General features: G+C 41.6%; 1 protein-coding gene across 7 annotated transcripts in view; it reads left to right on the top strand.

The window, feature by feature from the left end:
• Positions 1–16,565, top strand: part of ZMIZ1 (zinc finger MIZ-type containing 1) — a 339,352-nt gene that overhangs the window by 306,160 nt on the left and 16,627 nt on the right. For 6 of the 7 annotated variants that reach the window (XM_038141495.1, XM_038141490.1, XM_038141492.1 and 3 more), the window contains 11 exons: positions 785–983; positions 1,951–2,241; positions 4,248–4,430; positions 6,718–6,892; positions 8,212–8,353; positions 11,554–11,764; positions 12,955–13,060; positions 13,602–13,762; positions 14,061–14,128; positions 15,427–15,495; positions 16,014–16,261. In XM_038141495.1, the coding sequence (XP_037997423.1) occupies positions 785–983; positions 1,951–2,241; positions 4,248–4,430; positions 6,718–6,892; positions 8,212–8,353; positions 11,554–11,764; positions 12,955–13,060; positions 13,602–13,762; positions 14,061–14,128; positions 15,427–15,495; positions 16,014–16,261 (1,853 nt within the window). The remainder of the gene's footprint in view (positions 1–784; positions 984–1,950; positions 2,242–4,247; positions 4,431–6,717; positions 6,893–8,211; positions 8,354–11,553; positions 11,765–12,954; positions 13,061–13,601; positions 13,763–14,060; positions 14,129–15,426; positions 15,496–16,013; positions 16,262–16,565) is intronic. The other variant, XM_038141494.1, reaches the window with a different exon arrangement.

The following is a 16,565-nucleotide window of genomic DNA, read 5'->3' as shown; positions in this document are numbered from 1 at the left end:
CTGATAGCATAGGCAGTCTAGTGTGAAGAATATAAGCTTGGAACTCAGAGAGGGAGAGTTTATCTCTTCCTTCATCTCTGCCACTGATCTACTGAGCGACCTTGAACAAGCCAAAAAATTTTTTCAGCTTTGTCTTAGTATCTCTAAAATGGGCACAGTATATTTGCCCGTATTTATAAAGATATTTGATAACTTGAAGTGGGAAAGGCATGATTTGGCTTAGCTTGGTTTATCTTAGGTTCAATAGAAGAGATGGGCGGGAACTGCAGAACACACAGTGCGGGATCCAGGAGAGTCAATTGCATTGGGTCTCTCCTGGCCTTTCTGCTAAGGTTCAGGGAGAAGTGCTTTTATGATACCTTGAACACTTGCCATAATTCACCACTGAGGCAGATTAATGTGCTGTCTTGGAGGAAGTTCGCTGTTCCTGCTCCTGTGCATTTGCCCCTACACTACTGAGGAACAGAGCATTTACTTTCAGGAGTTCAGCTCTACTTTGCAGCAAGGTACAGAGCTGCAAAGAAGTTCACTGCCCCCAAAATGACTGCTGGCAATGCCTTGCAATCCCAGTGGCAGCCCTATGGCTGTTGCACCTGGGAGGCGGGTGTAACCTGTAGATGCAATCCATATCTCCTGTACACACCTAATTACCTGGCCTGCTGGCTTTCAGTAGTCATTGATACGTGCTTTTGGAATAGTTCCAGGTGAGGATCACACCAACATTCAAAACAAAATCCCCCAGGCACATCTTAATTCTCTCCTCCTTTCTCTTCTTCCCTGTTAGTTACCCTGGAGGCCCAAATACCCCTGCAGGAATGGGGATTCCCCCCCACACGAGGCCACCAGCTGATTTCACCCAGCCAGCTGCAGCTGCTGCCGCTGCTGCAGTTGCAGCTGCAGCTGCTACAGCAACAGCTACAGCTACAGCCACTGTGGCAGCCCTTCAGGAAACACAGAATAAGGACATGAACCAGTATGGACCGGTAAGAGAGTAATCCTTACGTCTTCATTCCTGCCTCAGCTGGACCATTACAGGGAATTGGCTGTCCTTCTCACTGTTGTGTTTGTTAGGGTGCCTACTGTATTTTTTTCCTTTGTTTTGGTGCATGAGCATGGTTAGAAACGCTTATGAGAAACTGCTGGAATGTGTGTATGTAGGTCTCTGTGTTTTTCCCAATAAAACATGCCTAACTGTATTTTGTAGTTTAGAGGTTGCCTCTTTAAAAAAATAGAAGATTTCTCATGATACATTATTGCTGTCTTTGCCAGCCCTCTAAATTTGAGCACCTAGTGAAATGTTCTAGAATCTTGCAATAGGTTTTGTAGCTCTTGGATAATTGTTTATTTTGCTAACATCAGTTGGTTATTTGGGTTATTTCCCTTCAAACAGGGAAACAACAATAGAAAAGAGATTTGGTTTGTAATAATGTTGTCTATACAGGCAGCTATGTGAGACATGCATTTCCCGTGATCCATAACGTCTACTGTGTTATGACATCATGGAATCATTTTTTCTTAAAATGAACAAGGGCTTGATTAATTTAAGTTTTTCCTCCTTACCTTTTTTACTTCTCTGAATTCTGAAGTAGAAGAGTCCATATGCCAGGTGATGAAAAGCACAGGGTCTTAGGAACTGTAGTGTTGTGCTCTATTTGCACAGTCAGCATCCTAACCTGTTACCTTACAGTGCTAGACCAGCCAGTTGAAACAATTTCATTTCTTATGTTAAGCTTACATCTGTCTTCCATTCCTATGCCTTTTACAATTCCAGTTGGGTTTTATTATAAATAACTTCACCACCCATCAAATGTTAGAGAACATCGAAGGAAAATGCGACATAAATCCTCCCCTTCTTCCCTTCCCCAGAAGCATGTTCAGCTCCCTCTTCCCATTTTATAAATGCATGTCGCATTTTATTCTTTTTTTTTTTTTCTTCTTCTTCCGTTGAAGGTTTGTTCCTCTTTCCAGATGGGTCCAACTCAGGCTTACAACAACCAGTTTATGAACCAGCCTGGTCCTCGTGGTCCTGCTTCTATGCCAGGCAACATGAACCCAGCAAGCATGGGAGCAGGAATGACACCTTCCAGCATGAGCGGGCCACCCATGGGCATGAACCAGCCTCGGCCTCCTGGAATGAGCCCCTTCAGCACCCATGGGCAGAGGATGCCTCAGCAGGCCTATCCAGGCCCACGCCCCCAGTCTTTGCCTATACAGGGCATAAAGAGACCATACCCAGGAGAGGTAATAAAATAAGTGATTTTTTTGTGGACACTGTTCCTTTGACTGCAAGTTGCAACATACTGGGTAAGGTGTGGTGCACATCCCTCTAAGATAGGTGCATCTTTGATCCAGCCTTGGTAGGAGTGCAGCCATTGAAATACTAGCTGGAGCAGCTCTTCCTTTTTAGCTTCTAAAGTATTCAGGTTGATCCTTGCTGTGTCAGTCCATACGATGGTCATTAAGTCCAAGAAAGGCCCCAAACCAAAATATCATTCTAAGATTCTCATGCTGACTTCACAGATCTTAAGCTGGGTTCCATCACATGATTGGAGTCTTTAAATATGGCAACTTAAAAGAGACACTGAGGGTGAAATAGTTCATTTTAGCCCAGTAGATATCTGATCTGTGTTTTCTTGGATGGTTTTATTTTTTTAATGAAACACAGGACAGACATTGTACTGTAACACCAGTAGTAATAGCAGCCATTTTTTAGAGAGGAGCTGCTTTCCAAACTTTTTGAGTGTTGATTTTCATAGTCACTAAGATGAATATAAATAATGTTGAACTCAAATCCCTCTCTGTCAGCATTTATCTAATACCAGCTCTGTGGAGTGTGATAAGGTCCCATGCTGCTGCAGGAGATCTGCATGGCTTTATAGGCAAAATTACATTGCCATTGACTTGTGTTATGACAGGGCAACACACTTAGGGTCAAATTTTTAGAGAAATTTAGAAAACTGAAGATGTAGACAAATGAGCTTTTGGAATTTAAAAGCACAGATGTGTTTTATTCTTCAAGTTAGTATGAGTTGGGCAGTAGAGGCTTTTTAGAATTCCAGCAGCTCCCAGCATCTACACACACCTAAATGTTTTTACAAATCTAGCCATCACTTAGTAGCTTCAGAGATCATTTCCTGCTGAAATTTTGTATTCAGCTGAAACTTCAGCAACAGGTGTAGAGCTCTGAATATTATGATACTGCCCTGGCAATAATTATGGTACTAAGAGTTTATAGAAACTGCACAGCAAAGAGGACTGTGGCATGCAGAAAATACAGAAAACATTTCTGCCTGAGCTGCATTTCTTTCCCGCTCTGCAAACTGTTTTTTTCCTAAATAAAAAAACTAATCAGAAATGAAAAAGGGATATGCTTTTGCAGGAGTTGCTTCTCTTAGGAGAACTTATTTACAAGTAAGTTAAGAAAACACAAAATGTGGCTTGTTCACATGATTTTTCAGATTTCATATTTTAAGGATGACTTTAAATCTCTTTTTTGCTGCTTCAGAATCAGGTTTTTTCATTGTAAGGGAATATGTTCATGTCTCCAACAAGTCAGTTCTGAACAGTTCCAGCAATGTTGCTTGATTGATGGGCTGGAATTTGCAGATGATGTTTGCCTATTGTTTTTTTTAGGGTTCATTTATGGAAATGTCATATCATTAAGTTTATTTTTCAAATAGACGTTCTGCTACCTTTGGAGTTCCAATTTTCATTACTTCAATTCCGAAACCGTGGGGCAGTCTTAGCTAGCACTAGTGAAGTGCTTATGACTAGTAAGAACTTCTCTTTAGTGGTTAAAGTATTGCTGAGCACTCTGGCAGAGGCCAGCAGAGCGGTTGGGTTGAAAAGGCAGGCGTGGACAACACATCTTCTGTGCTCTTATCCCTTCCAGGGTTTTGTTTTATTTATTTATGTATTTATTTTTTTCTTTTTGTGCTTCCATTCTACATCTGAAAAAGGAGCCCCAGGCTTGGGTGTAGTAGCACTCAGAAAAACACAGAAATTTTGTGAACTTTGCATCTGGTTGTAATTCTGGTTTCTTCAAGCACAGTGCCCTTTGACAGTGTTACAAGGCTGAGTGCGTGTGTCTTACCCCATTTGGGTTTGCAAGATTTTTTTGCCTTTAAGAAGTATTCATCTGAAGGGGTTTTGTTTGTTTTGATTGTGCTTCTGAATGTATGCTAATAATCATGCAAGAAAGCTGCTTGCATAAAACATGGCTTTGTCTTCTTGCATCCCTGAAACAGCCCAACTACGGAAACCAGCAGTATGGACCAAATAGCCAGTTTCCAAACCAGCCTGGTCAGTACCCCACTCCCAACCCTCCGAGACCCCTCACATCTCCCAACTATCCTGGACAGAGGATGCCAAGCCAGCAAAACACAGGGCAGTACCCTCCTCCAACAGTCAACATGGGGCAGTATTACAAGGTAGGAATTCTGAGACTATCTTGTTCTGTTCTGGTGGCCATTTATTAACGAAGTCACGTTAATGGTTTCACAGATACTGCTTTTATGTTAAGGGAAAGAGAGTAAAAAACACCAAGTTTTTACTAGTGTTTTGGGTATCACAGAATCAAGTCAAGCAGCCAACTTGCATTGCAACTTCAGAGCAGCTCATAAAGGAAATTGAATGTTGCTGCAGCTCATTAGAGGCTTTTACAAGAAAATGTTGGGTTTGCTTTAAAAATAGCTTGTAAAAAGAAGTACCTAATGGGATTCAGGTGTAATGGTTTCACCTATTGATGGTCCCCTGCAAGAATGCAAGTGTGGAAATTTGTAATAAATAAGTTCCACATTGCAGCATTCCAGTTTTGGATCTACAGTGGTCACTGTTGGATTAAGCCAGGCCAAACTTAAAAGGTGTTCCAACTTTTCATCTTTGTACTGAAGTTTCTGTGACTTTGAACTGAAGTTTCTGTGACTTTTTCCAGCCTCTTCCTCCTTTTTTCTCTGTCTTTTCCCACTGTGCTGCTTGTTTTGGGCAAGAACTAGGGTTGTTAAAATGTTGCCTAAAGCCTGTTTATGGCTACATCTTGAGCACTTTGTATTCTCCAAACTGAGGTTTCGCTGAGGGCCTGCTGAGGTTTACCACCTTTGAAAGGCACATAAAATGATCTATTGCACACTGGTACTCCAGTGAGTATAAACATGGTACCATTGATCCATATAAACATGGACCATTGATCTTCTGACCTGCTTAAAGCATTAGCTGTTGAAGTATCTGGACTACATTCTGAATTTGAGTGTAGGCTAAAAGAATCTAACTTGCACATTGTTGTTGCATTGGAATTGTTTGGTTTGATTCACACAGAAAACACTATTTAAAAAAAGAGAGAAAGCAAAACTCTTTTTTGTAGAGCATCTGTTCTGTGTGCAACTATGCTGTCCACTGTGGTACCCAAAGGAATGCCTGTTGGATCATGGCAGTTTTTGCAGTCAGGAAAACTGTCAGGAAAAACATGAGGAACAGACAGATCCTCTATACAATAATTCCAGTGCAGTCACTTATGCTAAAATAACTGCAGAAGATCATTGTCAAATTTTTAAGTGACAGATTTTAAATATATTTTATGTACGTTTATTTTAGGTGGGGTTTAAATTTTTTGTTTGCCAGATACTTCTGACAGGGAATTTATTACTTTACAATGTATCCCCCATATTGTATTCATATATTGACTGCTCTGGAAACATTTAGGAAAAAAACAGATCTTGTTAAAAAGGCAGTTTATCCTGATTAGGGGGAAAATTCCACAGACAAAACCTGAAGCTTTGAATTGTAGTGATTGTGCAGATAGTAACTGTGTGTGTTAAATATGAAATCCAAAGATGGCTGGAAATTTGAATGTTTAAGTCTCAAGTATATTAGGTTAGCAGAGCAACATTTAGATACAGAATCAGATTTGAAGTCACAGTTCTTGTGCTGTCTGTAAAGATTTTTGTTTTCTGACACTCTCCTGTGTTTCTGCTTATGGTGCATGAGCCATGCAGTTGCAGTTTTGTTTAATGTCAGCTTCCTTCACATCAGGGTTATTGGTTTGTTCTGTTGACTGTAACCACCCCGTTAATTATACGAAATTAAACCAGAGGTGTGTTAATACGTAGCTACTATTCATACTTAACTGTCCTTTTTCTGTCAGTTCATCTTAGCTAGCAGCAAACTAGGAACAGAATCAAATTGTAGGTGCACAGAAAAAAACATTCCCTGACCCCCAGAGCTTTAATTCTGAGTAAAGGAGTTGAGCAAGGGTGGAAGAAAGGATAGATGGAAGTAAAAAGGACACAGACTGGTTAATTGTGGATCTTTGGATTATTTTGTGTAGGCTTCTGTGCACTGGGGCTATTTTGGGAGGAAGGCAGAGGGATACAAAGGGCTGGGTGGGCTGTGGCACAGTGGAAAAACTGAAGCAAATGGCCGGTTGCTTTTGGAAAGAGAGCATTCAGAAGAACACAGTAAACCTTTTAGCAGCCTTGCTTGTATCTGGTCATTGCCTGAGTTAAGCTGGCTGGTCTGCTGGTTTCAGTTGCTGCTTTGCTCTCCTCGTGCGCCTTATCCCTTCTGAAGGCCTCATGGGACATCCTGTGGTTACTTGTCCAGAAACAGAGGGGCCTCCCTCCCTTGTCTGTTGTCTTTGATATTTGATAACGGTGCTGTTCACAAGGCTTATTGTTCTTATTTCAAGGCTGCAATAACAATGTGATGTTATTTATTTTCTAGCCATCAAGGCCTGTACCTGTGGCAAATTACCCTCATTCACCTGTTCCAGGAAACCCCACGCCACCCATGACACCAGGGAGCAATATTCCTCCATACCTGTCACCTAACCAGGATGTCAAACCACCATTCCCACCTGACATTAAACCAAATATCAATGCTTTACCACCGCCTCCAAGTGAGTAGCAAACAGAATGCCCCCACAGTCATTCGTTGTTCCTCTGTTCTCTGCCACATCCATTTCAGAGTCTGCAAAGTAGCTCTGATTGCTGCTCTGGGAGAGGCTGCAGTTGTTAAGTGGTAATAGGTGGCATGCACAGTGTAGGCTCACTTGAGCCAGTGGACAGAATAGAGAGAGATTGCTATGCTCTTCTAAAATGGAATATCAGAAAAGTTCTTCCAGGTTAAACTTGTAAGGATTTTACTCCAGAAGTATTCCTTTAATATCCTTCTTGAGGAGAAGACACTTGATTTTGAGTTTTGTTGCGTGTGCTTTGTAGGCTTGTTTATTGTATGAACTTCCATTTGGGCTGTTTTGTTCAAGGGCAAAGCAATTCATTGAACAACACTGCAGAGTAGGATAAAATGTGAATATTTATAGCAGTGTCTCTATTGTGATCCATACAGGCTTCTTAGGAATATTCAGTACTGTGCCAGAAATTGATATATGTTCCTTTCAAAGCCACTCAACGTCACAGCTACACTTGGCTGGGAACAGGGCAGGAATAACAAGATCTCTCTGACTGGATACTAGCATGAGATGTTTAAGGTTTTGAAGTGACTGATGAACAATAGGAGCTATCATTTACTAGGGAGCTGGGAGAACCTTACGTTTTCTATAAAATAACTGCTGCTGCATTAGCACTTTGCAGCTCTGGAGTTCAGGATAGCTGAAAAATCAAGTAGAAGAAGATGGGCTGCAGTATTATTTGGGCAAGAACACAGGATTTAAAGCCATTTGGACTTCATAGATCAGCTGTAAGTTACCTCAAAGTCTCATCTTATGGGCTCAGATAGTAATTGAATACCAGCGTCTTTGGTCATCACACAGTTTCAGCTGATGAAACTGTTGAAACTAATTGGGTAATGTTGATCCCTGTTCAAAGCAGGGAAAAAAAAAACATTATCACAGTTTGACATTATTAAGAGATTTGTTTTCAGTCTTCTGCCAACAGTGTAAGCTTGGACACAGAGCTTATCCTGTAATGAAACCCAGGAATTCTTGCCATACCTGGTTTCTGTTGGTGGCTGGAATGCTATGGCCGTAATGTGAAGTGGATGACAAGAGAAGAGGCTCAGTTTGAGCCTTGCCACTTGTATCAGTTAGATGATAGAGTTGCTTTTGATCATGTTTTTTTGTGTGTGAGAGCCTGCTAAGTTAGACGCAGTAGCAGCTCACTGTGCAATTTGTTACTATTCTGTATAAATATACACGTTATTATTGCACTGCAGATGCTAAAGGGAAAGTTCACACTTTCTCTCCCTCTTCGATCCCAGCCAACCACAACGACGAGCTGCGCCTGACGTTCCCTGTCAGAGACGGGGTTGTCCTGGAGCCCTTCCGGCTGGAGCACAACCTGGCAGTCAGCAACCACGTCTTTCACCTGCGGCCCACGGTGCACCAGACGCTGATGTGGAGGTAAGCTCAGCCCTGCTGCAAGGGAGGCATGCATCCCCTGAGGGAGGAGGGCAGGCCAGAGGCACTGCGCTTAGGTTTGCCAGGAATTTCACTTCAAAAATTGTAGCCTGCATAGGAAGAATGTCCTTTCAACTTGAAGGTACTCTCACCTGTCATTTTCCAGAGACAGCACGTTCTAAAATGCTTCACAATATGTATTGCATGTCCTTGCTGACAGCTCATAGCATGCGGTGTCTGAAAAACCACCTCAACCTTTGCATCCCTCCTGCTCTGGGTGGAGCAGGAGTGGGGTTTTCCCTGACCCACACCACTACAAACTTCCATCTGGCAATCTGATGTCCCTGATGCTTTGTGACCTCTGGAATGTTAGATGCAAGAGTAGCTCTGTAGGGCTCTTAGAGTTTATGCCTAAAGCAAATAGTGCAGACTTATCTGATAATGAAGAATAACCCACTAAGAGTAAGGACCCGATTTAGAGGCTTGGTGAAATCATTTAGAAAGACAATCCTCCAAACTTCAGAAGCTAAGTTCCTAAATTCCCCTGTTCTCTGTCTCCACAGGTAAGCACAGCTCAGAAATGTGAGGGCATAGCTTTCCTCATACAAAGGCTTCTGCTTTTCACTTACGGTGAATTCTTATTTCCAGCACAGAGGAATATTTTTCCTTGGTGGTACTTTCCTGTATTTAATGTAGATCTGTATAAGTGATTCTAGGGTATGTTTTGATTGCACCGTATCCGTAAAAAGACCTTACATAAAATGACAATCAGAGCCTTATTTTTTTCTTAGATTTATATATTCCAAATACTACAGAATAATTTTGTCTCCCTGTTTGGTTTTTCTCAGAAAGTGTCTCTGTGTTTATCCTGGCTGAGCCAGGATAAAAACTGCATTGTCTGAGACTTTTTGTGTGCATTGTGGAGGCTGGTAAGTTGCTTGGGATCTTGCATGGAGGTTGCTCACAGGTGTAACTTTAGATTGTTTTTTTTCCTGTGAGGATCTTCTTCCCATTCACTGGAATCCACTGGAGACTCGTGTTTTCCTGGTGTGGAGAGTGTGAGGTGGGCAGAGAGATGTGCTCACTTCCCTGGCCCAGGACAGACTCTGGCTCCAAAGCTGAGGCTTGATGCAGGATGTAGGAGTCCTTGCTACCACAGTACCCCTGTGCCCTGAGGGACCCTGGGGGTTGGGAGGGAGGGAGATTGCAGGCAGACCACATCCAATAATTAACACCTAACTTTGAGGTCAGTTATTGCTTACTTGCATTTCATTATCGTGGAGTACTCGCAGCACAGGGAGTTTTGGCAGTTATTTGCCAGTTCTTATTAATAAGTAATCACTACTGGGGATTGTGCTGGCTCATTCAGTAGATTTATAGTGCTGCACTGAGGCATGAGGCTGTTTCTTAATATCTGTTCTTTCTTTCTTCCTTCACTCACCAAACACATAGCCTTTATTTAAACTTATTTTAATGAAGACTCATAGGTAAACTGTGCTCAGGTCTGCTGTTTTGAAAAGCCTGTTAATGGTGGGGAGAACGGATAGTCCTGTAATGAAGTCATTTCACATTAAGCTCAGGGCTGGATGGATGCCAGAAAAATGAATTAGTCACATGTGTGGATGGATTTTGGTTTTTATAGAGAATGGTGGAACCGAGCCAATTCTCAATATTTTTCTGCTAGTTAAAATATTCGGCAAAGCCTCTCACGTGTACACACATAATGAATAGCAATGCAAGTATTTTTCTCCCCATGGGAACTTTTCATGGTTACGAGAAACAGAAAGGTTGAAGGCAGGGAAAATGTCTCCTTGAAGCTGGTTCAGTATTCACACTACTGTGTTGTTAATAACGTCCCACGGTGGAGACACTGTGTGCTGAGGACACCAGGCTCTCCTGAGGTCTGTCACCACTGTGACACTCGGCAGGCCTGCTCACCTTGTCTGCTTGGCTTGTACACCAGAGCTACCAAGGCTTGCTTCCCTCCAGGTTTGGATCACTGTGCTGTGCCCTCCTGCGGTGAGGGACTGAGTGGAACTTGCAGAGTGAGCTTTCAGAAAATGGTTAATAAAAAAAGCCTGAAAAGACTTCATGTAATGGCTTATGTTGAAAGGTCAGGTAATTTGTATTCTGTAACTTTCTTTTTAAAAAGCCCACATGTTTGCGTCCACTGCTAAATCTTGATGTTTTGGAATCCAGAGAAGATGATGTTGAGTCAGATTGAAGTCTTTGTGAGGAAAATGGCAATTAGGGTGCTAATCTCCTGAATGAGCTGCTCCTCTTGGATCTCTTGTCTTCTTTCAGGCAACATAGATTGTTCAGGAACATAGATTTTAAAGTTAGCACAATAAACTTTGAGCTGTCTTTTGCTGTCATGAACAGCAGAATTCTGACATTTCAGTTCATTTTTCTGTGTTCTTTTAAATTTCTTCTTGAAATTACTCATTCCAAACACAAGGTTAACATACATTTATGAAACTAAAGTCATAGTGTCTACCCACTTAATTTTTAATTAACCTAATCTCAGCCTTTTCATTTTTTGAAGGTGTTCTAGAACTAATTTCTGAGGAGCTAAATAGTGAGTGGAAGTTATTATAGGAGAGGTGGGAGGAATTCATGCCCTGAAAGAAGGTCTAAATTGGTTAGATTTAGTTTACAGCCATGTTAATTTAGAATCACAGAAGCTGATTTTGGTGGGGGGTAAGATGTAGGAGCCATTTTATCTTAGTTGATTTACTTGTTCTAAGGCAGGATTAGCTGTATTTGTATTTTGTCTGACATACCTTCATTCAAATGCTTCCTTGAGTGCTCTGAGGCAGTGAAGAATCCAGACTTCCAGCAAAACCCACTGCAGCATATTGCTTTCTCATTCTTAACTCCTAACTCAGGAAGAACCTGCCTGATGTTGACATTCTTCTTTCTGCGGGATCACTCCATGGTCTGGGTTTGCAAAAAGGTTTGAGGTGTTTCCTTGACAAGTCCTTTATAAGTGTAAAATAGGAGCAACTTTGGGGCATTCTTGCTCATTAATTCATCGTGACTTGCTTTTGTTCAGGGCTTTTATGAAGGAAGTGTGTTATATTCTTAATGGCAATAATTCAAGAAAAATAATCTGATTGATCCAGAAAAATCCTAGCATAAAAACCACCACCCTATGGAGTGTGAAAGCAAAGTTAAAGGAAGATTTATTGGTTGTTGTGCAGGTCTGACTTGGAATTGCAGTTTAAATGCTATCACCATGAAGACAGACAAATGAACACAAACTGGCCAGCTTCAGTCCAGGTCAGCGTTAATGCAACCCCACTTACCATCGAACGTGGTGACAACAAGACATCTCATAAACCTCTGCACCTAAAGCACGTCTGCCAGCCAGGGAGAAACACCATTCAGATTACAGTCACAGCGTGCTGTTGCGTAAGTACACCGAGCTCGGGGCTGCAGCTGCTGACTCTGCTATTTAGAGCAGTTTGCAAATGTTGCCTTAGCTGAAAGAGCCTTACTCTCATTTTTTTTCCATGCCTTTTTCTGGTGAGGTTTTTACTTAATGATGTTGACACAGTCAGAGTGCTAATATGGAAATGTTTGCTGCTTAATTGTTGCAGAATGTAGCAGTGTCCTTCCAATGTCTCTGACAAGGTTCAGGGTCTAGGGGAGGAAGGGAGTTTTATCACCTACCTCCTCATGTGTGCCTGTGTAACAAGGTGGCTGAAATCTGTTGATGTAGATGTAGATGATTGCAATGCAGACTGTTGATGGTACTATTTTCATTTGCACAGTGTATTAAACAGTCTTTGGTTTGTCGTGAAAACATCAACATTGTTTTGCCGGTGATGAATTTTCAGTACCTTTTCAGATTCAAAGATACAATCTAGACCATTCAGCTTTCACCTTTCTCCTTTTCCATGGGTTAGTTACTCTCGGGAATGAGTGCTGTATTTTTAATGCAGACCATTCTGCAAATCCAGTCTGAGCTTCTGACTGTTCTCTTGTCACTGACAATAAAGCAAGCTGCTAGCTCTCGCAAGGTCACGGTGTGAGGCACTTTGACAAGAAGCCATCCACCCATTTTTCTTTACTTCACAGGGATGTTTCCCTGCATAATGTCGTTTATCTGGTGGCAGAGAGCAGGGGGCAGCATCCTGTGAATCCACAATGAGCTCTGTGTTGGGTAGGAAGATTGAGCTGATTCCAGGCACATCAGTTGCAAATTGTTTTCACAACTTCCAACGTAGTCTGAGGGCAGGCAGGTAAGCTAGGCTGTGTCAGGCAGTCCAGGGTTTTAAAAATAAACCCTGAAGTCAGAGATTAATATGTCAGCTGTACGTATACTGAATATTAAGGAGGGAGAAAATGCAGAAAATCCTTGCTTTTTTAAAGCCCTTCTATACGTTAAGCATGGAGCAACTGCACAGTGTGCAGAATATCCATAAAGGAGTGTGTGTGCTCAGCAGAGCAGAACCAGCTTCTATGTTTAAGCCTCAGGCTCTCACAGAAACCAGGTGTCCAAGAGAAGAGTGCAGCTCAGTTTGGGAGTGCATTTAACACTGCCAAACGTTTAGCCTGTGTGTTGGGTTCTCTTGCTGACCAAAGGTGTTTCCTTGCAGTCGCACTTGTTCGTGTTGCAGTTGGTGCACCGGCCATCGGTTCGCTCTGTGCTTCAAGGTCTACTAAAGAAACGCCTCCTCCCAGCAGAACATTGTATCACCAAGAGTGAGTTTGTGTTTTGTGGGGGGGATGATTTTCCAGAATGTCTATGTTCAGTTGTGATAAGCTATCTCTACACCAGATTTACTTGTTTACTGACAACCTTAAGCTGTACTTAAAGAATTTTCAGAACATGATGTGGATAGATGAATGGCTATTTTGGCGCAGGTAACCGAGTTTCAAGGCCACAAGCTTAGTTCCTAAAGAAGACTGTCTTATTCCAAAAGAATCTCTCTGGCTTTTCCCCCGTATTTGTTTTTGATTCACAAATAAGGAAAGATTAATTCTTTATTTATCTAGGGCTGCTTTCAGTGCTTGTGTGACACTTAATTTGGTGAAGAATATAGCTGATACGCATGTGTGATGGTTTTTCTGCTCAGGAGAATGTTCCAAATTAGCCAGAAGACACCTGTATGGTTATATTGTTCATTCAATTGTCCCTTAAATGTTAATTTCTTAAATGTTGAAGAAATTTCAGATTTCTGTGTTAGAACTTAACAATACACTCTTGCTTTGTCACATCTATACCCACCTTCTTCTTAAACAGTCAAGAGGAACTTCAGCAGTGTAGCAGCTTCCTCTGGCAATGCAACACTAAATGGGGAGGATGGAGTGGAGCAGACTGCTATCAAAGTGTCTCTCAAGTGTCCGATCACATTCCGGCGGATCCAGCTCCCGGCCAGGGGTCACGACTGCAAGCACGTCCAAGTGAGTGGATGCCAGTGCCTGGCAGGGTTCCCTCAGCCACGTGTTGGTACAGTACCTTCAGCCTGGTTATCATGTGGGAGCACCTAATACATGGCATTTATGTCTGTCAGCCTCAATAGTTAACTGTATGTATGTTTAATGTAGAGGAGAAAAGTAGGCTGTTTGGTTTAGTTTTCAGTGCTAGGAGGCTTTTTTCATGTCAGTTTTACTTTTGTCTAACTGCTTCATTTAATACAGTATTTTCTTTTTGTTTTGTCTGGTTTGTTTTTTTCCTTTTTTGTTTTTTTCTGATACCTAGTGCTTTGATCTGGAATCTTACTTGCAACTGAACTGTGAAAGAGGAACTTGGCGGTGTCCAGTATGCAAGTAAGTGCATCCATACTACATAAAATGCAGTTGTACACAATTTGACCAAATTCAGATCATATTTAAGATCATGAAGGGGAGAAGAAGGAAGTTCTAGGAAATAAGGCTATATATCGCATTTACTTAAAGAGCATAAAGTCCAATGAGAATTCCTGCAATATTTTACCACCCTGGATTATTAGAAATTCAAAAACATGTAACAAGATATTTTCTCAGAAGATTTCATTACATATCATCCACGGGTTGTGTAGGGCTCAGAAGAGGTTCAAATATTTACATGGATAAGGTAGACATCTACAATCCAGAATAAGGCTAATTTTAAAAAAAAGTAAAAATTTCCAAGGAGCAAAAGCTGGAGTTGTTGCTTAGAGAAAAGAGGGATGGATACCTTGGTATAATTTCAAGGTAATGTTTTGACCAATGAGTTAGTGCACTGCAGAAAAAATGGAAGAAAATCTTGGAAGTGGTTACAGACAGTCCATCCTTGTGTTTAACTGGGCAGAAAGACCAGCAGAACATCTGCTGGCCAGTTCAGTGTCTGTAACCTCCTGTGCTCCGTGCACAGGCTTGGGAGCGGGTTCCAGCCTCAGCTGAGGAGCCAGGGCTCTGCACAAGTCTCCAGTGTTAGGTGCAAGCAGCAGCAGGGATTGCCCATCCTGGCTGTTCTGAGGACATGGCAGGCTGGAGATGAGCTCGTTTCCATTACTGTCCGTGGCTCATCCATGCCCTAGCACACAAGTGCTTTCTCCAAACTGCCCAAATCTGTTCTGTCTTCTACATGTGGCTAAAAATACCATGAGAGTTGGATATCTTGCCTTCTTAATTCATGTATTCATGCATCTAGGCTAAATTTTTGTCCTGTGTCTCCAAGCATGAGCACCTGCATTCAGATCTAAGTGCCTACATAGCTAAATCATTTCCAGTTTTGTTTTGTTCTGTCCCCATCTGTGCTGATCTTAAGTAGAATAGCTGTAACACTTAGTTGCTTTGCAGCCATAGTACTGTGGACCTCAAAAAAAGAGAAATATCTAATTTAAAAAAATAGCGCTAACTGTTGTTCACAGGAGAGATCTGCTATGTTTGAAAATACTTCAAATTTGCAATGTATTTCACTAACAAAAAGTACGTAAAGAATGCGACTAGCTTGCAGACACACATAAGTAGATGTATCCTTGTCTATTTGATGTAAATATCCTGGTAATGTAGATGTAGAACTAAAACTGTTTCCCCAAATCATTCTTTCCCTAGCAATATTCTAACATGAAGTTTGTTTTTGATTTTTTTTTTTCACTTTTTAGTAAAACTGCTCTCTTGGAGGGCTTGGAGGTTGACCAGTATATGTGGGGTATTCTGAACGCCATACAAAAGTAAGTGATCTCCCTCCTGATATCCCAGACTAAGCAACTAGGAGTTATGGTAATGAGTACTGAGATAGTCACACCAAAACAGATCTTGGTGATTGAACTTGAATGTTCTATTGCATGGTGCCTTGGGGGAGCCAGGTGACAGAGTGGGTCAGTTTCCATCTTTGTAGGTGTTGTTTGGGTTATCTCTTAATGGCAGCCTCACCAATGAAGCAGAGGGAAGAGCCAGAATGGAGGATTAAGTGCTTTCTTGTATTTACAAGCAGTCCCTCTGATTCAGAGGTGGCAAACCACATTGATATGTTTGGATTTCATTGTGTCGATAAACATGAAAATGTGCTCTCATGGTTGCCTTTTTTAAATTTGCTTTAAGCACACTTTTGAGGAGTAAAAGATCTTAATGCTGTATTACACCAGAGCATTTCAGAACATTGGTTACCATGCAGATTCTTATGGAAACTTCAGCAGAATTGATTTTAAAAAATTCAACTGATACGCTAAATTTTCACATTATTTTACAGCTCCGAGTTTGAAGAAGTTACCATTGATCCAACTTGCAGTTGGAGGCCGGTCCCTATAAAGTCAGATATTCACATCAAAGATGACCCAGATGGCATTCCCTCAAAAAGATTTAAGACAATGAGTCCAAGCCAGATGATCATGCCAAATGTAATGGAGATGATTGCAGCTTTGGGTCCTGGCCCGTCACCTTACCCATCCCTACCCCCTCCTCCAGGAGGCAACAACTCCACGGAATACGGTAACCAAGGTTAGTTCTATGGCTCTGTGCACCCGGCTGCTCACTCCAGCACTCAGTGGTTCAGTCAGCCTTGTGATTCAGGTGTGTCAGTGCATCCTCTCAGAGTGATGCATGAGGACAGCAAATTATATGGCTGCAATTCTGAAATTCTGAGTAAGTCTTTTCAGTTAAGCATCATCTGTTCAATTAGTAAGTATTATATTTTACTAATATATTGTAGTGTGTTTAGTTATTTTATTTAATATTTTAAGTCCCTCCCTGAATCAAGAAACATTGTATGTTACCTTTTATATTCACAGCCTGCCACAATAGA

Source organism: Motacilla alba, chromosome 6 (genome assembly GCF_015832195.1).
Source record: "Motacilla alba alba isolate MOTALB_02 chromosome 6, Motacilla_alba_V1.0_pri, whole genome shotgun sequence".
NCBI lineage: Eukaryota > Metazoa > Chordata > Aves > Passeriformes > Motacillidae > Motacilla > Motacilla alba.
Note: the sequence above shows the minus strand (reverse complement) of the source record. Positions and strands in the feature narration are given on the sequence as shown.